General features: G+C 63.0%; 2 protein-coding genes across 4 annotated transcripts; both read right to left on the bottom strand.

The window, feature by feature from the left end:
• Positions 1-4,077: 4,077 nt before the first annotated feature.
• TRPV4 (transient receptor potential cation channel subfamily V member 4) lies at positions 4,078-12,719 on the bottom strand. 3 transcript variants are annotated; one of them, XM_061369199.1, is made up of 16 exons: positions 12,589-12,719; positions 9,906-10,318; positions 8,610-8,782; positions 8,350-8,502; positions 7,838-7,978; positions 7,452-7,750; positions 6,861-7,040; positions 6,625-6,783; positions 6,403-6,495; positions 6,156-6,229; positions 5,917-6,082; positions 5,698-5,764; positions 5,151-5,467; positions 4,885-5,012; positions 4,579-4,700; positions 4,078-4,415 (listed from the first exon to the last, which is right to left on the bottom strand). In XM_061369199.1, the coding sequence occupies exons 2-16, from the start codon at positions 10,277-10,279 to the stop codon at positions 4,273-4,275; spliced, it is 2,589 nt and encodes an 862-aa protein (XP_061225183.1). In that variant the 5' UTR covers positions 10,280-10,318; positions 12,589-12,719; the 3' UTR covers positions 4,078-4,272. The 3 variants fall into 3 exon arrangements, with proteins under 3 accessions (XP_061225183.1, XP_061225182.1, XP_061225185.1); XM_061369198.1 differs by having other exon boundaries at positions 12,634-12,712; XM_061369201.1 differs by lacking the exon at positions 12,589-12,719 and adding an exon at positions 10,418-10,609.
• A 226-nt stretch (positions 12,720-12,945) lies between these two features.
• GLTP (glycolipid transfer protein) lies at positions 12,946-15,692 on the bottom strand. The gene is made up of 5 exons (XM_061369202.1): positions 15,567-15,692; positions 14,742-14,803; positions 14,411-14,544; positions 14,033-14,183; positions 12,946-13,735 (listed from the first exon to the last, which is right to left on the bottom strand). Exons 1-5 carry the CDS (start codon positions 15,667-15,669, stop codon positions 13,553-13,555), a joined length of 633 nt encoding a protein of 210 aa, XP_061225186.1. The 5' UTR covers positions 15,670-15,692; the 3' UTR covers positions 12,946-13,552.
• Positions 15,693-16,757: the final 1,065 nt, after the last annotated feature.

Consider the following 16,757-nt stretch of genomic DNA (forward strand, 5'->3'; position numbering starts at 1 on the left):
GTGTGTGCTCTGGAGTCTCTTTGCTTTGCTGTGGCCTTCCCCCCAGGACCCACCCCTTTAACCCACAGGTTTTTAGGGCACCTATAAATATCCCACTAACGATGCTGAGCCATTAATCCGGCCCCAGCGCCAACCTCCGCCTCGCACCCAAAGGGAGGCCGCGCACGTGGGACAAATCCGCAGGGATTAGGGCCTCGGCCCCATGTGCACCCATGGGATGCTCACCCCTCACAGCACCAATGCCCAGGTGATGGGCACCGAGGCTCCGGTATCCTCATCCTGGTACCCGCAGCCGCCACCGGTGCAGTGATGGCATCTCCCCTCCCATCCATCCACTGCTGTTTCCTGGTGCCAGGACACGAAGGGGGTCTCCGGATGGGATCTGCTCTCTCCTAACCCATCCCACCCACCTGCCCTGATCTTCTCTGCCCCACCAGCAGCTTCCCAGCCCCAACAATGAGCCGGCTGCATTAGGATAATAGTTTTAAATCCCAAATAGCTCCGGGCGGAGGACACGGCTCTGTGTCCGGCAGTGGTGACATATGGCATTGCCGTTATCCCAGTGGGAAGAGGGCTGAGGGCAGCGGGGGCTCTGCTGCCTGCTCATACCCCTGCCTGCAGCTGCCTGCGACCCCAGCAAAGGATTCCTTCATTTCCCACTCATCCTGCAGAATCAGGATCATTTCCAAACCAGCTCCTGCCCACACTTGCCCATGGCCATCACTTGCTGTGGACTGGTCCCAGTGGAACCCCACACGAGGGATGCAGGCAGTGCGGCCTGCTCCTGCCCTCTGGATGGGGATACCCAAACCCCAGCATGGCCATGGGCTGGGAGCCTCTAACGGGATGCAGAGGCTGGTTTGCTGGGAACAAAACTCCAGATACTCCTATTTTTGGCTCCTGTGCTGCTCCCTCCAGCCCTGCTGAGCACAGGGATGGGGATGAGGACACGGCATCCCCTGGAGCTGCCCCATGGCCTCGGAATGTGGCTCCATTTGTCTTCTTTGCCGGTTGTGCCGATATTTATGGGCTGCCGGGAGGGGACTGCTCCATCACCAGCAGCGAGCGGCGTGACAGCGACCCGGGAACAAAGAGAAATGGGGACAAAAGGGGAATTTCACAGAGGCTGATGTTGCTGAGGGGGTGGGAGACGCTCCCTGCCTGCACGGTCACATCAGACTGGCTGAGGACACTTAGGGCTTTGTCGTTAAAGAGATGACACATCAAAAGGAGCAGCGGTGCTGGGCACAGGGTGGTGGTGCCGGCCCCAGCCTCAGCCTCCCCATGGGGCTGCCCTCTGTGCTTGGGGGTACCAAAGGGGGGAACCAAACAGAGGTGCAAGGAGCCCCAGGAGAAACTGCTCCACTACAAGTGCCCCTCGGAGCAGGGATTCATTAGTGCTGCCTCCATCATGCTGCCCACATCACCATAAATCAGGGTTGGAGAATGGCATGATCCATCCTGCAGGTCCCCACACCATTACATTCCAATAGGGGGGCACAGGGGGGTTACTGTTTAGCAGTAGGAGGAGGGTTTACTGGGCACAGGAATGCTGCATGTGTGTAGTGCACCACAAATGGGTGCCTTCTCGGTCTGCTTCCATCCAGGACTGCCACAGGTGAGTCCGTGGGGACCCAAAATGGATGGAGATGGGGCAGGGATGCATGAGGATGCATCCAGGGCAAAACCACCACCACCTGTAACCCCCGGATGCCATTTCTGATGGCAAATGATGCCCTTTTCAACGATTTCTGATTGAAATGATGCCATTTCTGCTATTAAATAACACTGATTTCCAAGCAGATGGGGAGGAGGCGGGTGTTGAACGGGGCGGCCACCTTTGCTGTTTGAGCACAAGGAGCAGAGCCAGGCGGTGTGAACTGCGCGGCTGCAGGGGGACTCGAGCCAGCGCATCCCTCACCGTGATTGAGTCCAGCTTCATAAACTGAGCGTCAGATTCAGCTGGAGATGAATTTGCTGTCACGCTCCACGTTCCCAGAGCCAGGAGCTCTGCTCTTCTCTGTGCTGGGCTTGTCAGGGCTGGCGGGGAGAGTGGGAGGGGGCTGTGCCCCAGCATCACCAGGACCCCTTTGCCTCCTAAATCACACAATCCTATAACGGTTTGGGTTGAAGGGACCTTAAAGCTCCTCCAGTTCCAACCCCTGCCACAAGCAGGGACCCCTTCCACTGGAGCAGCTTGCTCCAAGCCCCTGTGTCCAACCTGGCCTTGAACACTGCCAGGGATGGGGCAGCCACAGCTTCTCTGGGCACCCTGTGCCAGCGCCTCAGCACCCTCACAGGGAAGAGCTTCTGCCTAAGAGCTCAGCTCAGTCTCCCCTCGGGCAGGTTCAAGCCATTCCCCTTGGCCTGTCCCTACAGGCCCTTGTCCCAAGCCCCTCTCCAGGTTTCCTGCAGCCCCTTTAGGCACTGGAGCTGCTCTAAGGTCTCCCCTTCAGGAGCCTTCTCTTCTCCAGGCTGACCCAGCCCAGCTCTCTCAGCCTGGCTCCAGAGCAGAGCTGCTCCAGCCCTCTCCCATGAAGCGGGTGTGATACAGACACAGGTGTGGTAACGCAGGGCTTTGCAGGGGGTAAAAGTGCCAAACATAAGTCCTGCAGCAACGAAGATGTCCCCATCCCCACTGGGGGGTCCAGACTGGTGCCACAAGGCACTGGGCACAACCACATCCATTCTTTCTGCATCCTAATGGCTTTAAACCCCAGCTCCTTGTCATTGGGACACTGGAATTCGGACAGCAGGGGGGAGGAATCGGTTCATTTTCAATTACGTTCTAAAAATCCCATCTCCAGCACCATAGCCTGGGGCAGCTGCGGTGCAGAGCCCCACTGGGGCTCCCTGTGTCACCCCGCACTGCGTATCCAGGGCTGGTCATCACAAACCCACTGGGGATGGGTAAAAGCAAGTTTATCATCTCCAAACACAAGCTGGGGTGAAGGTGGAGCCGCTCAGCTCCTCATTCGATTACACAGCGAGAGCTGGAACCTCAGCCTCTCCTAAGTAGCGATAATGAAACTTCCTCATTCCCTCCCCCTGGGGAAGTACTTAAGCCACAAGATGAGAGATAGATGTAAATCACATTTAACCGGAGACAGTGCAGTTGGAGCTAACGGCGAGTAATCAAGCCTGAAGATGAAGTGTCCCCTTTTCTGCTGTATCATTTGCTCACTGAGCTGGGCGGCCCCCAGGGCCCTGGCCAAGGTCTCTGCCACCGTGCACTGTGCCATTGTGACCCTGGTGCCCCCCCAGACCCGTCCCTCTGACCTACCCCATGTCTCAGTGCAAAAGGAAACTGGTGTGGCAGCTGGCTGTGAAGGGAGGCGAGCAGAAAGGGGGCATTGCAGTTAGAGGTGCGATGGGATGGGGACTGAATAAGATGGGGTATGGTGGGATGGGATAGGATGAGATGGGGTAGGGTGATTCCCACCAAGGTCTCACTGCCCATCAGGAGCATCCCCCAGACCCCATCCCCACCCCTTGCCCATCAGCAGGAGCATCACCCTGCAGACCCGCTCCCCACCCGAGGACGGGGGAAGGAGGCAGGAGGACACCGGGACGGTGCCCAGCTCACCCTCGGTTTGCCCCCGGTCCTGCCCCCCCCCAGCCCCGAGCTGCCGGGCGGGGTGGGCATTGCGCGGTGTGTGCTGCCCTCCAGTGGACGAAATCCGGCAGTGCAACGCAGCCCTATTCCCGTGCCCCGCAGCCGTGCTACACACACCTCCAGCTGAACGCGGTGCTGCCAGGGCCAGCATCTCCCATCCCCTGGGCAGAGCAGCCAAGCGGGGATGGCAACACCGGGTGCTGCAGCCAGCCAGGAACCCCCTGGTGCTCAGTGCCCGGCCAGGCTGGCAGGAGGCTCCGGGGCTGGGGGCAGCGGAGTGGGAGCTCAGTGTGCAGGGCGGCTCCATGGCACATGATGGGAGCAGCAGGGTCCTGCCTGCAGCGGGGCCCTCGGTGCCGGGAGGAGCAGCAGGGGCAGCTCAGTCTTTATTGCTAATAAATAATCATATAAACCTTGTGCAAAAACCTGTGGCAAAACCCATTGGGGTGGGGGGGCCCTGCCCGCGGCAGCGGTTTCCAGCATGGCACAGCCAACGGCGCCGGGGTGGCAAAGCGCAGCGGTGGCACTGGAGCTCGCCTGTGTCAGCCGGAGACCCCCCAGCACCGCCAGGGCAGGGCCAGGACCCCCCCATCCGGGCTGGCACCAGCACGAATCCCTGAGGAGCAGACAAGCACCATCGAGCCCGGTCCATGGTGCTAGAGTGGGGAGCCCAAGGCCTGGCCGTGCCGCCGCTCCCGCGCCTCCGCTGTCCCCATTGTCCCCAGCGGCACCACCACCTCCTCGGGCTGGCAGCTCTTGTTGAGCTCCACCACGCGCGGCACCACCGTGGACCAGCGATCTGCAAAGGAGATGTGGGGATGTGGTGGCAGAGCCGGGAGCCTGGGAATGCTCCCCATGCCATGGGCAGCCCCACAGCACCCGGTCTCCAAAGCAAATGGGGGCCTGGGGCTCATAAGAGGCTGGAAGCAGCATCCCGAGGGATGCTCCCAGCCCGCGCTCACCTCTCCGCAGCCGGCCCACAGTGTGGGAGAAGCCGTAGTACTGGTACGTGTCGCTCTTGCCTGGATCCTCGCTAATGATGCCCAGGTTCTGGTTCCAGTGGGACCAGTTCACCTCGTCCACCCTGTGGGAAGGTCAGAGCCAGAGGCGCTGCAAACCCTGCATCCCTGCACCATCCCACCACCAGCCTGGGTCCAGGTTAGTACCAACTGCCCAGCAAACAGGGACACATCCCCAGCACCCCCAAAATGCCACCGGCTCCAGTGGCAGAAGCTTGGTTGCTCCTGGTCCCCAGCTCCTGCCTTTACCTGAAGCACCAGCGGCGGTCAGGTGTCCCATCCGTGCACTTCCCCACCGTGACCATCTCTCCCGAGCGGAAGGCTTTCCGCAGGAACACCGGGAAGGAGCGCTCGATGTCCAGGATGGTGGTAGCCCACTGCCAGGAACACCGGGGACCCCTCAGCCACAGGAGGATGGATGCATCGGGGTCCCTCGCCCAGGCAGTGCTGCTCTGATGGAGCTCGGGGAGCTGCAGTGGTGCAGCCGCCCTTGCTCAGCAGCTCTGAGGTGGTACCTGCAGCTTCCAGATGTGCTTGCTCTCCTTGGACACTTGGCCCACAGTCTCACCCATGAGGGCGATGAGCATGTTGAGGAGGAGCACGAAGGTGAGGATGATGTAGGTGACGAGGAGGATGATGAAGACGCCGGGGTACTTGGCGCTCTCGAGCATCTCCAGGTCGCCCATGCCGATGGTGAGCTTGAAGAGGTCGAGCAAGAAGGTGCTGAAGGTCTGGCTGTCGCGGCACGAGGGGTAGGTGGGCACCGTGCAGTTGGACTGGTCCTCGCTGCAGGACTCGCTGCTGGGACACGGGTTGAGGAGGGACACCAGCGCTGGGGGGAAGCGATAGGGATGGTGAGGCCATGGGGACAGCAGCAAGGACGGGGTCCACAATGGGAGCTGTCACAGGCTGAGCCTCTCTCCATCACAGGAGGAGGCACAGGCTGAGCCTGCAGGCAGGTAGGATGGAGCAGGGACTCCACAGACCCCTGCTTGGTCAAGCTGTGCTGTGCCAAAGGGCTCGTCCTTACCCTGAGCCCCAGCTCAGCACGCAGGCACCCACCTGATGCGTATCCGATCATGAAGAGCAAGTAGACCAGGAGGAAGCGGAAAAGGTCTTTGAAGAGGATCTGCAAATGATGGAGAGAGGGGTGAGATGTGTGGCACTGTGGCACCATTGACATCCCATGCAGCATGGATGGCCAGGCTGAGAGCCACAAGAAACCCCCAAGGAGGAGCCTCTCTTGGATCCATAGGGAGAAGACCCCTGACGGCACCAGACCTTCTGGATCATGATGCTGTAGGTCCCCGTCAGCTTGAGCCCCCGGGTGAAGTACAGCGCGTTCATCCAGCCCAGCACCAGCGCGAAGACCATGACAGCGAGGTACGCCTCGATGCCCCCCAGGTACAGCCCCGCTGTGACGATCACCAGCACCGAGTAGATGAAGCTGGAGGAGAAGCAGGATGAGACCCTGCACCGACAGCTGCTGCCCTGTGCAAGCCCAGGGGTACCCCACGTACTAGAGCAGCTGGAAGGAGCCGTCTATGAAGAAGGAGTTCACCCCTGGGCACTTCTTCATGAAGAGATCTTTGACCTGGGGAGAGAGGGAGAGGTCGGAGGGGCCGGGGGGAGCAAACCCCTGCTTGGCAGGGCCCTGGTGTCCAGGGGGGCATCACAGCGGGGGCTGATGCCTTGGGACACGGGGCTGTCGCCCTCAAGTTGCTCCTTGCATGGAGACCACAAGGGCTCGGCCAGCGTGGCACTGACGTTAGTGAAGAAGAAGAGGATGCCGGTGAGAAGGGTGATGATCTCCCCGGCCAGGCGCAGGTAGTCCACGGTGGTGGTGTACGGGTAGGGGGGCTGTGGGGAGAGCACAGAGCAGAGCTGCTTCACCATAACAGTGCAGGATGCTGGGGACAGAGACCCAGCAAACCCCCCTGCCAGGAGGTGCTGGCCCATGGGGCTGAGCCTCATTACTGTGGCACTCACAGGGCCTTCCATGGGGCGGTAGTAGGCGACGAGGGTGAAGATGACCATGGCACAGAGGTAGGAGACCACGCTGATGTAGAAGGAGACGGCCCCGAACTTGCGCCACTTGTCCCGCAGGAGCTCGTTGATGGGCTCCACGGCCAGCATCTCGTGGCGGTTCTGGTGGCACAGGGATGCTGTCAGCAAGGACACGGCCCCACGGTCCCCCCCCGGTCCTCCCCTCAGCCCCTGCACACCTCGATCTTGCTGTTGTAGACGAGGATCTCCAGCACGGACACCTCCTCCCCGCACGTGTCCAGCGAGGAGAGGTCGTACAGGGAGGAGTAGACGGGGCCATAGGCCCAGTCCTTGAACTTCCTTGAGAGATGCCGCGCGTCCTCGTCCGGGATCTCCCGACGGATGATGTGCTGGAAGATCTGATGGAGGGAGCACCGCTCACCATGGGCAGACCTATGCCTCATCCCTGCTGCTCGGGGCACCCCACTTGTCCTCCCATCCCACCCCAGGCACATCCCCTGCCACTACTGAGCATCCCAACCCACTCGTGGGATGGTCCTGGGTGCATGGCCACCATCACAGCAGGCAGCCCATGAGGATGCTCCAATTGCAGCATTTTGAGTAAATCCTCTGCCCACACCACCAGGGCACAAGGACAAGACAAGGGAAAGGACGGGATGTGCCAAGGGCCTGGGGTTAATTAGGGAAGGGATGGAACAGACTAGGGGGTTAATTAGGGTTAATAGGCTGCACATCCAGGTTTCCAACAGCACCGCAGAGAGAAGCCTGAGTGCGACAGGGCTCAGCTAAGAGGGAGGCTGTCACCGTACCCCGATCTTGCCGGTCTTGGCCGCCATCATGAGCGGGGAGAGGCCGTCGTTGTTGAGCAGCGTCTCCAGGTTGGTGTCGGGGAAGAGCTTGGCGCACTTGACGAGGAGCAGGTCGTACATCTTGGTGACGAACTTGGTGTTGTCGCGCGTGTTGTCGGCGATGGCCACCAGTGCATGCAGCACCGTGTTCCCGCGGGAGTCCTGGCGCCGCAGGTCCGCCTGCTTGTGCCCGTTCTCCGTCAGGTAGTGCACGATGTGGGGCTGGTTGGTGCAGGCGGCCAGCGACAGCGGCAGCTCTCCTGTGGGGATACCGCTGTTGGTGTCACCCCCCGACACACACACACATACACCACCCCTGGGGATGCACCAGCTCCTTCCCCACTCACCAAAGTAGAAGTAGCCGCCCTCGTCCTTGGGCTGGAAGAAGCGGCCGCGGGCCTGGGCATGCACATCAGCTCCCTTCTCCACCAGCAGCTCCACGTAGTGCTTGCACCGGCGCTCGATGGCGATGTGCAGGGCTGTCTGACCTGCGCCATGGGCACCCATCACCACCGTCGCGCTCCATGACTCCCCCCTGGGTACCCAGCCTTCCGGGGGTACCTGCTGCTCCAGCCCCCTAAAGCCTCCCATCACCTCAGGGTCCTCACTGCTCTGGTTGCTAATCAATCCAGGGCTCTCCATCCACACCAGGGTACCTGCTGCTCCAGCCCCCTAAAGCCTCCCATCACCTCAGGGTCCTCACTGCTCTGGTTGCTAATCAATCCAGGGCTCTACATCCGCACCAGGGTACCCACTGCTCCGGTCCCCAACCTCCCCAGCATCCTCTATCCCCCTATGCTCCAGTCCCCAAGCAGTGTCCTCATGCCCAGGCAGGCCCACAGCAGCCCCATGCCCCTACCTCGGTAATAGACATCCCTGAAGGGCGAGTTGATGAACTCCCGCATGTTGCCCGTCCTCTCGGCGATGTCGAGCAGCAGCGGGATGGTGTCGTTCCTGCCGCCGCTCAGGTTGAGCAGCGCCTTGGGCAGGCAGGTCTTCCCCGTGGAGGGCTCTGCGAGCAGAGGGTGCTGAGAGCCCAGCACATGGGGGTGCCCAGACCCGCACCCCTGGCCGGATCCCAGGGGATCAGCACCCACCATGGGGGACCCAGGTCCTCACCTCGAAACTCCTCATCCGTGAGGCGCTTCTTGTGCGTGAGGAGGAAGGAGAGGAGCCCGTCCAGGCCGCCCGGGGACCCCCGGGACACGATGTCGAAGAGGATGGGTCTGTTGAACACCTTGAGGACGGGGGGCGGGTTGGGAGCCGGCCCCTTCACACCCGGAGCTTGCTTCCTGTGGGAGAGGCGCCAGTGCTGGGAATCAGAGCCACTGCTTCAGTTTCCTGCTTGTGCAAAGAGCCTGAGGATGCTCAGCGGTGGGGAAGGGCGCGGGCACCACGGGGTGACCTCCACACCCACAGCAGCCCAGTGCTCCCAGCATCACCCATGGGGACTGGGGGGGGACTTTGCCAGCTCCTCCCTGGAGCTGCATTTTGGGCCCCAACCGTGACCGGACACGGGTTTGGCCGCGCTCCAGTGCCACGGGCAAAGCCAGACCGGTTGGAGCAGTTGGCAGCAACGGGACAGGCTGGGGACAACCGGCGATCACCGGGAACGGGGGCAGGACGGAGGGTGGCCGTGCCAGCGGGGACCTCGGGCATCCCGGCCCCCTCCATCCACCCCTGCCCCATCCCGGCTGCCCCCGCCCCAGGTGCCCGGCACAGAGGGGTCATTGTGCGCCCGGCCGCGGGCGGCCCCCCCCGGCTCCGGTTTCCTGGCGTGGGGAGGGCGGAGGCTCTCCTGAAAAGCCCTTTCATGCCCGGAGCCAGACGCCCGCTCCGGCCGGCAGCGGCGGCGCGCACAGAGCCTCTTTCACGGGGCCGGTAAGGGGGAAGCGGAGCCAACGCTGCCGGCACCGCAGCACCGCCACCGGGACCGGCCGGGAGCTGCTCCCTGCCCACAGCACCCCTCAAAGAGCCATGGGGGGACCTGTCCCCATCCGCAGCCGATGGGCATCGCCATAACCCCATGTATTGTATCCCCCATGGGCATCCCCGTATCCCCCATGTATCATACCCCCCATGGGCATCCCCATACTCCCATGTATCGTACCCCCCATGGGCATCCCCATACTCCCATGTATTGTATCCCCCATGGGCATCCCCGTATCCCCCATGTATCATACCCCCCATGGGCATCCCCATACTCCCATATATTGTATCCCCCATGGGCATCCTTGTACCCCGATGTATCGTACCCCCCATGGGCATCCCCATGCTCCCATGTATTGTATCACCCATGGGCATCCCCGTACCCCCATGTATCGGACCCCCCATGGGCATTGTACCCCCTATGCTGGCCCCCCCGCCCCATCCCAGCCCGTCGGCACTGGGGCACACCAGCATCCCCATACTCACTCCACGACCCTCCTGCGCCAGCGCTTGTTCTCACTGGGGTGGTGGCGGTAGGTGCCGTAGTCGAACAGGGAGTCCATGGGGGCTTTCTTGGGCGCGGGGACCACGGAGGACTCGTAGATGGTGGCCTCCAGCAGCTCCATGGGTTTCGGGGCGCCCTTACGGAAGGCCCCGTGGAATTTCATGCGGAGGTTCTGCTTCCCATCCCCGGGGCCCGGGGGACCCCGCGCTGCCTCCGGGGGGGACGGGGTGTCCTCGCTCTCGAACAGGTTGGCCAGGGAGGAGAGTGGGAAGGAATCGTTCTGGAGGGACCCATCATCTCCTGGGCCCTCGCCGGCATCACCAGCGATGCGCACTGGGTCCTCGGTGTCTGCCATGCTGCAGGGATGGATGTGACCCACACGAGAGCAGGAGACCTGGCAGAGGAAACCACAGCATCACCCCCAAATCCTCTGTACCGCCCATCCGCTCCCTGCGCTGCCCAGCCCCATAGCGGGAGTGGGTCCCACACCGACCCTGCGGCAGTCGGGGTGTCCCAGCTGCTCCCCTCCGCACTCCCCGGCCGTGGGGACCCCTCGTTGGCAGCGCTGCTGCCGGCTTCAAAGCGCAGCCGGAATGGGCAAGGGCGAGCCCGGCCTCGCTGCCTCTCCCCGCTGCGGTCGGCTTGGGTGCAGCCCAGGACAGGGCACAGAGCAGACCCTGTGCGCTCCCGTGTGCCGCCCAGGGAAAGAAAACATTCCTGGGATACACCCCGCGCCTTGGGAAGCGCACAGAGGCAGCGGGAAGCTGCCACCGCAGCAGGGATGGGGCTGGTCCATGAGAGCGGGGGGGCTGGATCTGGGTGCTGGGCATGGGGAGGGGGACGGGCACGGCACGGGGGGGGGGGGGTCAGAGCCCGCTGGAGCAGCGGTTCGGGCACGAAAGGACGGGTTTGGGTTGCGCACAGAGGAGCGGGGCTGCAGCAGAGGGAGGCTCCCAGAGCGGGCAGCAAAGCTGCACCGGGGCAGGCACTGCCCTGCTCTGCCCCGCCACACGCAGGACGGGCACACGAGTGACCCAGGCTCTCCCGCAGCCCCGTGTTCCACCCACACAATAGCAGCGCTAAGGCTGAGCCCAGCTCCAGCCCCTGGGGAGCCGAACCCCCCCCCGCTGGTCCCGGACAGAAAAAGCAGCCTGGAAACGTGTCATTTTCTGCCCGAGGAGCCACAAGGGCAGGCAGGGCCCCGCCGCGGCGGGCGCGGATCTCTGCTGTGTAACGGGCCTCTAATCAGGCAGCGGGTCCCACAGCCGCCCGTGGCTGCCCCAGGATGCTGCCATGGACACAGGGATGAGGGCTGCAAACATCGCGGGGTGCCTGCGGGAATGGGGGGACGGCGGTTCCCTCCTGCCTGCCACCATGGGGGCACCCAAAGGGGATGGTGCAGCCCCAGGAGACACAGGACAAGCCACAGATCGGACGTGGTTTCTCCTGTGCCGACTTCCCTCCCATCACCATCTCTGCAAGACATTCCACAAGCACCTGCCAAAGCCCACAGGTCCCACAGCCCGACCCCGAGCACACACTGCCCCTTGCACGGCCAGCGTGTCCTTGGACAACAGGGAAGAGGGAATTGCCAAGCCAAGCCTCGGGCTGTGCACAGGGATGGAGTGCCTGACCCTTCCAGCCTTGGCAATCCCAGCGTGGCTTTAGGGAAAAGCCCAAACTGACACAGATCCAGAGCCCAGGGAGGCACCGGCACAGGACACTGCTCCCTACTGGAAGCAGATAAGGACATCAGTGGCAGGAGCAGTGGGGATGCTGATGGGGACATGGGGACAAGTGAAGGGGCTGGTGGGGCTGGGAGCCGGCGCTGCCACCAGTGACCGGGGCAGGAAGCCTGTGTCGGAAACGGGCTCTTGGGGCAGTGCCGTCACCCGGGCGCTCCCGGGACCCCGCTGCCAGGAAAGGTGCCGTCAATGGGGTTTCATTTGGCTCGGTCGTTATTTGGGTTTGCAGCTTTCAGACTCCCTCACCCCATGGAACAAATGAGTCAAGGCGCAGCTCACCCTGTGCCCTGAATCCAACACAAACCCTCCCGCCCCATGCCCCACGTGCGCTCCCACCTCTCCCCAAGTCACCTCCCAGTATCCCCAGTTAGTCCTCTGCTCCAGCCCACCATGGGGGCAGGGATACTGGGATGTGCAGGGATCTGCCCAGGGTGGGCACAGGGAGGATGCCCCTGCGCTGGGTCAGACTTTGCCACATGGAAGCTCCTCAAAGTAAAGCACGGAGGGCTCCGGGGAGGGGTGAATCCCTGCAACCGCATCGTGTGGACACGCGGTGCCGCTGGGAACGCTTATCCAGAGCGAAACAACCACCTCCCCAAGGGAACAGCACCGCGGGGCCGCGCTCACCTGGGCCAGAGCCCGGCGTGGTCCAGCCCCTGCGTGTCGGAGCTGCGGGGAACCCCCACGGGAGCCCCAGTTGACCAGGACCCCGCGGGGCCCCATGGGGCTGCATCCGACCTTGCCCAGCTCAGCCCGCAGCCCCCTCCTCGCCCTGGGGCTCCATCCTGCCCCGTACCGTGTCCTGCCCCGGGGCTCCATCTGTATGCGGTCCCTGTGTCCTGACCTCATCCGTGTTCTGCCCCGCTCCCAGTGCCCCGTCCGCCCCCCCTTCCCTCGCCCCCGCTGGTGCCGCTCGTACCGGTTACCGCGGGTCCCCGCGCCCCGCTCCGCTCCCGGCCCGTACCGCGCAGGGTCCCGCAGGCTCCGGCGCCGCTCAGTCGCCGCGGGGCCGGTCCCGGAGAGCGGCTCCTCCCCGGCCCCTACTCCCGCCCGCGGGAGCGGATCCGCCTCCGCCCACCCCTGGGTACCGGCCCGGAGCAGCCCCGGGACAGCCCCGAACCCCCCCCCCCCCCGGAACAACCTCCCTGAAACAGCCCCACATGGAGCAGCCCCAAAAGGTCTCCCACAAACAGCCCCCCCCAGGCAGAGCCCCCTAAAACACCCTCCTCAACCCCCCACCCCCCCCCTTGGAGTACCCCCAAACTTCCACCCAGGCTGAGGTTACCGTCAGTTTTTATTAACAATCACATCCCGTCGGCAGCACCGTGAGGCCGTCAGTGGATAAGGCAACGTGTGCTCCCACAGACACTGTGTGGGGCTGGAATCCTGGCTTCAGCCACCGGCAGAGGGGCCTCACTCTGTGCAGGCACTGGAGGAGTTGGGATTCCCTGGGAAAGTCATCGGCTCCTGCTCCATAGGCATCATTCGGGAAGCTTCTCACATGGGTGCCGGAGCAGTTGTTGTAGTCCAATGGTATTGGTAGCAGTCCAAGAGGATCAGGGCAGAGCCAAGGCAGCTCCATTGGGATGCAGCCACCAGCCACGCTTCATTCCCTACACCATAATAGGTGTGAACCCAGAGGATGGGATTAGAAACACTTGGTCTTCCCTCTTTAGTACAAAAACTTGGGGAATCCTGTGATGACAACTGGTTTATTGCCATATCCTGACTAGAAAACTCATTATTCTGTTTAGAAAACAGGTTATCCACTGCAGATCCAGACATGAATCAAAGTCGCCTGCCAGCCAGAAGCCACCCCAGTGAGTAAACCGCAAGTAGCACCCGTCACACCTGACTACAGCCCTGCCAGGCCCCTGCGAGCCTCAGGCTTTGTAGCTCAGCTCCGCGTTCATCTTTGTGTACATCTCATAGATTGCATCCAGGATGGGGGTGACCCTCGAGAGGAACTGATGGATCTTCTCGATGCTTTCCTCCTCTTTCACTTCTTTACCCTTCTCCAGTGCCTTCAGTAGATCTGATTTGTATGGGAGAGCATAGACTGAGCCCTATAAAAGAGGGGAAGAAGAAGTAAGGCTCACAAAACCCCAAAGCTAGCCCTATCCCACATGGCAGAACCCACGCACTTCCAAGCACCTGCAGACCCCATGTGGATGCACATGGGAACAACCTTAGGGATGGTAGCTGGAACCCTTGGAGAAGCAGGGATGCACAGAAAGGGTTCTAGCTCAAACAGATCAACAGCTTCCCATGTTTCCAAGCCCTTATTCCCTACAGCACATCACTTCTCGGGGCAGATGGGCTTTAGGAAGGGCTATTTCCTCCATGGAGATGTGAACACTCACCGTGAAGAGCTTCTGCAGCATCCAGCCATGGTATTTCTTCAGTGCGATCTCATAAGCCTTCAAAGCATTCACTCGGATGAGGTTCGGATGCTCCTCATCCCGCTCACCATCAGAGATGCTCTGCAGCAGCACCAGCATGAACTTCAGGCCCCTGGGAGAAGAGCGGAGACATGATGGGGAAGGGGATGCTGCCTCCCAGCCTCCAGCAAGGCACCCCCCGAGCCTGGCGCATCCGGGTCCCCCCAGAGCCCCACAGCACACAGAGCTGGTGCTTGGTGTGGTCCCCACAATGCCCCAGCCCAAAGGGAGCAGCCAGACCCATGCTCTCCGCAGCAGATGTCCTCACGTGCCAGAGCAGCTCCCAACGCCTTGAGTCACCTTTTCAACCACATCAGCGCCAGCGTCGCGCCCGTCTTGGGCCAGGCTGCGCCGTGCATCTCCTTCTCCACCTCCAGGATGTTCTGCAGCGTTTTGAACTTGGCGGGGTTGGAGTCATAAACTGCACGGATTTTCTGCAGGCAGAGAAGGGGATGGATCCCGGGAATGCCTGGCTGGAGCTTGGACCAGGGACCCCCTTAATGAACACACCAGTGAGCCCCAAACGGGAAGAAAAGCCCCTTCTAAACACCTCCAAGTCTTGCCTCTCTGATCCCACTACATCTCTGCTCCACGTTCACCCCTCCTGACCCCACCCTGTGCCCATTCCTACCTTGATATTTCCAGCCAGGTCAGCTTTGACGGGCGAGTACACGATGGGAGTGCCCAGGCAATCTGCAGAAGCAGGGAGGGAGGACGATCAGGCACGAAGGGACACAAGAGACAACACAAAGTCAGGTCATAAGCAACAGGTTTCACTTTAACCACAGCCAAGCACAGAGACAAGCGCCGGCGAGGCTGGGAGCGGCTCTTCAGCCTTCGCCCAAGGACACAGTGAGCAAGAGCTTGGCCTTGCCCGTGCTGGCAACCCCACTGACCGGGATGCAGCCCCGGTGCTGCGGTCTGGGGCAGCACAACGGGCAGTGCACTGTGCCCAGCGAGGCCGGCCCGGAGCCGGCACACAATACCGGCTTTGTGGAGGGCAGCGAGCCAGCGTGGCATGAGGGTGCCCATGCCAACACGCTCCCACGGCCCCGGCATGGGGTGAGGACCGCGGCTGGGAACCACGGGAGCGACGCCTCCGGCCCGGGTGTACCGGGGGAAGGACGCCGGGCCCGGCCCTGCCAGTGCGTAGGCCCCGGGGACCAAGGGATGTTTCCCAACGGGGCTGCTCGGCGGGTTTGACGGGCCCGTGATGCAACCGCGGCCCCGCCACGCTACTCTCCTGGAGCCGGGATCGGCGCCCACCGGGACCCAGGACCGGGGCTGAGAACGACCCAAACAGGGGGACCGAGCACCACGGACGGGGGCACCTGGTCCGGCCGGGGCCAAGGGGGCGCTGCCCGCAGCAGGCCTCAGCTGGCCGCGGCGGCGGGCCCTGTCCGGTGCCGGTCGCTGCCGCAGCTCCCCCCTCCTCGGACGGCAGGCCTGGGCTCACCGAAGAAGGGCGGAAGGTGCGCCACGGCCTCCAGGAAGGGCAGCGTCTCGATCTGCTTGTCCGCGGGCAGCGGCTTGAACTCGTGCTCCAGCAGCAGCGCCATGGCCCGGCCCGGCCCGCTCCGCACCGGGATAGGGATAGGGACAGGGACAGGCACCGGCACCGGCGCCCGACCCGGCAGCGCGCCGCCACAGCGCCCCGCCCCCGCGGTCCCAGCCAATGGCAGAGCATCACCCGCCGGCCCGCCCGCCAATCAAAGCATGGGGGCGGGCTCTGAGGGTCGCAAAGCTCCGCCCCCTCGGTGCCCACTCACCCGCGGGCCGGGCAGTCCCTGCCTCCCGGTCTCGGTGTGCGCCCCCGTGGGCATCGGCGGGGGCTGGGGCGACCCCCGGTTCATCCCCCCCGCCTCCGCCGCAGCCTGGTCAGGGCTGCACAGGGGCCTCCAGCGGGGGAAATCCCAGAATCCCAGCCTGGTTTGTATTGGAGGGACCTTAAAGCTCGTCCAGCTCCAACCCCTGCCACGAGCAGGGACCCCTTCCACTGGAGCAGCTTGCTCCAAGCCCCTGTGTCCAACCTGCCCTTGAGCACTGGCAGGGGTGGGGCAGCCACAGCTTCTCTGGGCACCCTGTGCCAGCGCCTCAGCACCCTCACAGGGAAGAGCTTCTGCCTAAGAGCTCAGCTCAGTCTCCCCTCTGGCAGGTTCAAGCCATTCCCCTTGGCCCTCTCCGGCGCCCTGCGCTCGTTCCGGTCGCTGTTAATTATTCAGTAGAGATCAATTGCTCGGAGGAGCAGGAGGCTCAGGCAGGGCGGCAGAGAACAAAGCGCGATCCGGGGCCGCAGCGATTGATTAATATTAAACACTGCTGAGAGCTGCGGGTGTTAAACGACACCGGGCTCCGCGCAGGCAGCGGGAGGGGACGGGGGACGGGGGGATTTACCGGTGTCCTGGCTCCAAAGCCGGTGTTTTCACCGGATATTCTGGTTAAACCGGTCGTGCAGCGATACCGATCTCCGGCAGCAGCCGCAGAGAGCAGCCCGGGCGGGGCTCGGTGCCGCAGGAACCTTGAGCCCGGAGCGTTTACAACGCCATAAACCGGAGCTGCTCGGCCGGAGTCCGGCCCTCACCGCGAAGCGCGACGCGGCCTGTCCCTCGTCGGCGCCCGTAGGCGTTGCCATGACTACGGGCGCGGC

The sequence above is a fragment of the Neopsephotus bourkii genome, unplaced genomic scaffold, assembly GCF_033783945.1.
Source record: "Neopsephotus bourkii isolate Nb327-2 ecotype Australia unplaced genomic scaffold, CSIRO-AGI_Nbou_v1 NB_1479, whole genome shotgun sequence".
Lineage (NCBI taxonomy): Eukaryota > Metazoa > Chordata > Aves > Psittaciformes > Psittacidae > Neopsephotus > Neopsephotus bourkii.

Bases quoted from the DNA above. Each gene is read 5' to 3' on its own strand.
- GLTP (XM_061369202.1), bottom strand. From the start codon at position 15,669: ATGGCGCTGCTGCTGGAGCACGAGTTCAAGCCGCTGCCCGCGGACAAG. The intron at 14,804-15,566 runs GTGAGCCCAGGC...CTGCTTCTGCAG, and splicing joins GCACCTTCCGCCCTTCTTCG to ATTGCCTGGGCACTCCCATC. The intron at 14,184-14,410 runs GTGACTCAAGGC...CTCTTCTCCCAG, and splicing joins GCGCTGATGTGGTTGAAAAG to GGGCCTGAAGTTCATGCTGG.
- TRPV4 (XM_061369199.1), bottom strand. From the start codon at position 10,279: ATGGCAGACACCGAGGACCCAGTGCGCATCGCTGGTGATGCCGGCGAG. The intron at 8,503-8,609 runs GTGAGGACCTGG...CTCTGCTCGCAG, and splicing joins CACGGATGAGGAGTTTCGAG to AGCCCTCCACGGGGAAGACC. The intron at 5,468-5,697 runs GTGGGTGCCTGC...GCTTCCCCCCAG, and splicing joins CATGATCGGATACGCATCAG to CGCTGGTGTCCCTCCTCAAC.